General features: G+C 37.7%; 1 protein-coding gene across 1 annotated transcript; it reads left to right on the top strand.

The window, feature by feature from the left end:
• The first annotated feature begins 216 nt into the window (after window positions 1-216).
• LOC120083888 (protein NUCLEAR FUSION DEFECTIVE 4-like) lies at window positions 217-2,420 on the top strand. The gene has a single exon (XM_039039797.2). It carries the CDS (start codon window positions 518-520, stop codon window positions 2,270-2,272), a length of 1,755 nt encoding a protein of 584 aa, XP_038895725.1. The 5' UTR covers window positions 217-517; the 3' UTR covers window positions 2,273-2,420.
• The last annotated feature ends 517 nt before the right edge of the window (window positions 2,421-2,937 follow it).

The raw sequence follows: 2,937 nt of genomic DNA, 5'->3' as shown, positions 1-2,937 counted from the left end.
CATCAATTCCAATAAAATAAAGTTTTAATATATGTTTGATCAATTTCTTCAAATTAACCCTTGAATACCATCCCAAAATTCATACATTCTTAAAGAAATTATGAATCTCAAATCGTTTATATGTTTCTATTAGACGACTAAAATTATAATATTTGTTAAAATTTAAGGTTAAAATTGATGAAATAAGAAAAGTTTAAAAGTGGAAATGAAATGAAAATAAAGATTTAAGAGAAATATATTGTGGATTTAGCTAGAATTCAGCAACAATAATCCCTGAGCTCAAGGAAACAACCATAGGAAAATGCGAATTGGATAAAATCTCCACTTAATCCATATTCAAATCAAGCATTATACAGATTCAATTTCAAAACAAAACTCAAACTGAATAACTATTTAATCTCCTGCTATCATCTTCCCTTTTTACCCCATAACTCAATCATCATCCTCACATGTTCTTCTGAAAACCACTCCCATCTGTCCAAATAAATTCCGCCGATTCATCCAATCCCATCCATAAATGGGTACAACGACCGGAGCCGACGGCGCCCACGGCTGCGCTGCTCTCCGATTCACCTTGCAGGTGATTAAAGGCCGCTGGTTCACCGTTTTCGCTACATTTCTCATCATGGCCGGCGCCGGCGCCACCTATCTCTTCGGTGTCTACTCCAAACAGATCAAGGCGACGCTTGGGTATGACCAAACGACTTTGAATCTGATGGGTTTTTCTAAAGATCTGGGTGCTAACGTCGGTGTTCTGTCCGGTTTAGTGGCGGAAGTGACGCCGACTTGGTTCGTTCTCCTCCTTGGCTCCGCCTTGAACTTCGCCGGATATTTTATGATTTGGCTCGCCGTTACCGGCAGAATCGCGAAGCCCCAAGTCTGGCAGATGTGTCTTTACATTTGCGTTGGAGCTAATTCCCAGAATTTTGCTAATACTGGCGCTTTGGTTACTTGCATTCAGAATTTCCCTGAGAGCCGTGGCGCTATGATGGGGCTTTTGAAGGGCTTCACAGGGTTGAGCGGCGCCGTTCTCACACAGATTTATTTGGCCGTCTATGGTGACGATGCGACGGCGTTGATCCTTCTAATTGGGTGGCTCCCGGCGGCCCTTTCCGTCGTTTTTGTTTTCACGATTCGGAGGCTTAGAGCAGAGAGACAACCGAATGAGAAGAGGGTTTTTTACCATTTCCTTTATGTCTCAATTGGGTTAGCGCTTTTCATCATGATTATGAATATTGTCCAGAAGAAAGTGGAATTCAACCATACGGCTTATGCTATAAGTGCTACCGTGATTTGCGTATTTCTGTTCCTTCCTCTGTTCATTGTGATCCGTGAAGAACTTCATCTCTGGAATGCAAAGAAAACTCCAACTCCCCCAATTCCTAACGAAAACCCACAATCACAATCCCAATCTCAACCAAAACCAGTTGATGAATCCAAAATCATCACAGAAGAATCAAACCAAATCAAGGAAATTCCAAACCCACCACCAGATTCCTGTTTCTCGAACATTTGTCACAAGCCAGCCAGAGGAGACGATTACACAATCCTTCAAGCACTTCTCAGCGTCGATATGTTGGTTCTGTTCATCGCAACATTCTGTGGGTTAGGCACAAGCTTAACCGCAGTAGATAATTTGGGGCAAATCGGTGAATCACTAGGCTACCCATTAAAAACAGTAAGCTCATTCGTTTCATTAGTAAGCATTTGGAATTACTTCGGCAGAGTATTCTCTGGATTCGTTTCCGAAACCCTTCTCGCGAAATTCAAATTCCCAAGACCTTTAATGATGACATTAGTCCTTCTCCTCTCTTGCATTGGACAACTCTTAATCGCATTCCCAGTTCCGGGCTCCGTCTACCTAGCTTCAGTAATCATCGGATTCTCCTTCGGCGCACAACTTCCGCTGCTTTTCGCCATAATTTCAGAGCTATTCGGGCTGAAATATTTCTCTACTCTGTTCAATTGCGGGCAAATCGCCAGCCCGTTAGGATCGTATATTCTGAATGTGAAGGTCGCCGGAATGTTGTACGACATGGAAGCTTTGAAGCAACTGAAGGAGAAAGGGTTAGATAGATCGGCGGTGAAGGAATTGACTTGCATTGGAAAGCAATGTTTCAGGAAATCGTTTACGTTAATGGCGATTGTTACATTTGTTGGAGCTATGGTTTCGCTGGTTTTAGTGATGAGAACGAGGGAGTTTTACAGAGGAGATATTTACAAGAAGTTCAGAGGCGAAGACGAAGTGAAGGTGAAAGAGGATACCAAGTGAGATTATTCTAAATGGGCTTTTGTTCCAATTGGGCCGGCCCAAGAATAGCATAGTTATCAGGCCTTTTTTTATTTTATTGTAATTTGTAGTTTTAATTAATTGTCGAAATTTCATCCTTTGAATATTTTTATTTTCCATTCTCATAGCATATCTCGATCTCCTCCCATTTTTTTATTTTCTTTAGCAGTTTTATTGTTGGATTTGTTGTTAATATAATTAATTTTTAATTAACAAATCATGTATCTTCGTGAAACATACTACTTACAGATGTAAATTCTGTTTTATGTTTTTCAAATTTACTGAATTTTGTTAAACAATCTAACTTCTGTTTTTTAAAATTGTTTTCAGACTTTATAATCTATAAATTCTAAAACAACATTTTTATGTTTTCATTGTATCAGAATTTGAATTTTAAAATTTAAAATGGAGAACTATATTAAAAAAAATTAAAAACATTTAGAAATATAGTATATTTCATGTTATAACTCAATTCAATTTTAAAAAAATTAAAATATTTATTATATAATATATTATAAATTAGGTTAAATTCTAAATTCAGTCTTATGGTTTGAATAAAGTTAAAAGTTAGTCCATATGGTTAATTTAGATTTTAGTTCCTATGATTTGATATATTCATATATAGTCTTGTTTGTTAAAAATCCTTT

The sequence above is a fragment of the Benincasa hispida genome, chromosome 8 (genome assembly GCF_027475165.1).
Source record: "Benincasa hispida cultivar pf3 chromosome 8, pf3_genome.v1.1, whole genome shotgun sequence".
Classification (NCBI taxonomy): Eukaryota; Viridiplantae; Streptophyta; class Magnoliopsida; order Cucurbitales; family Cucurbitaceae; genus Benincasa; species Benincasa hispida.
This window is presented reverse-complemented; position numbering and strand designations above follow the sequence as displayed.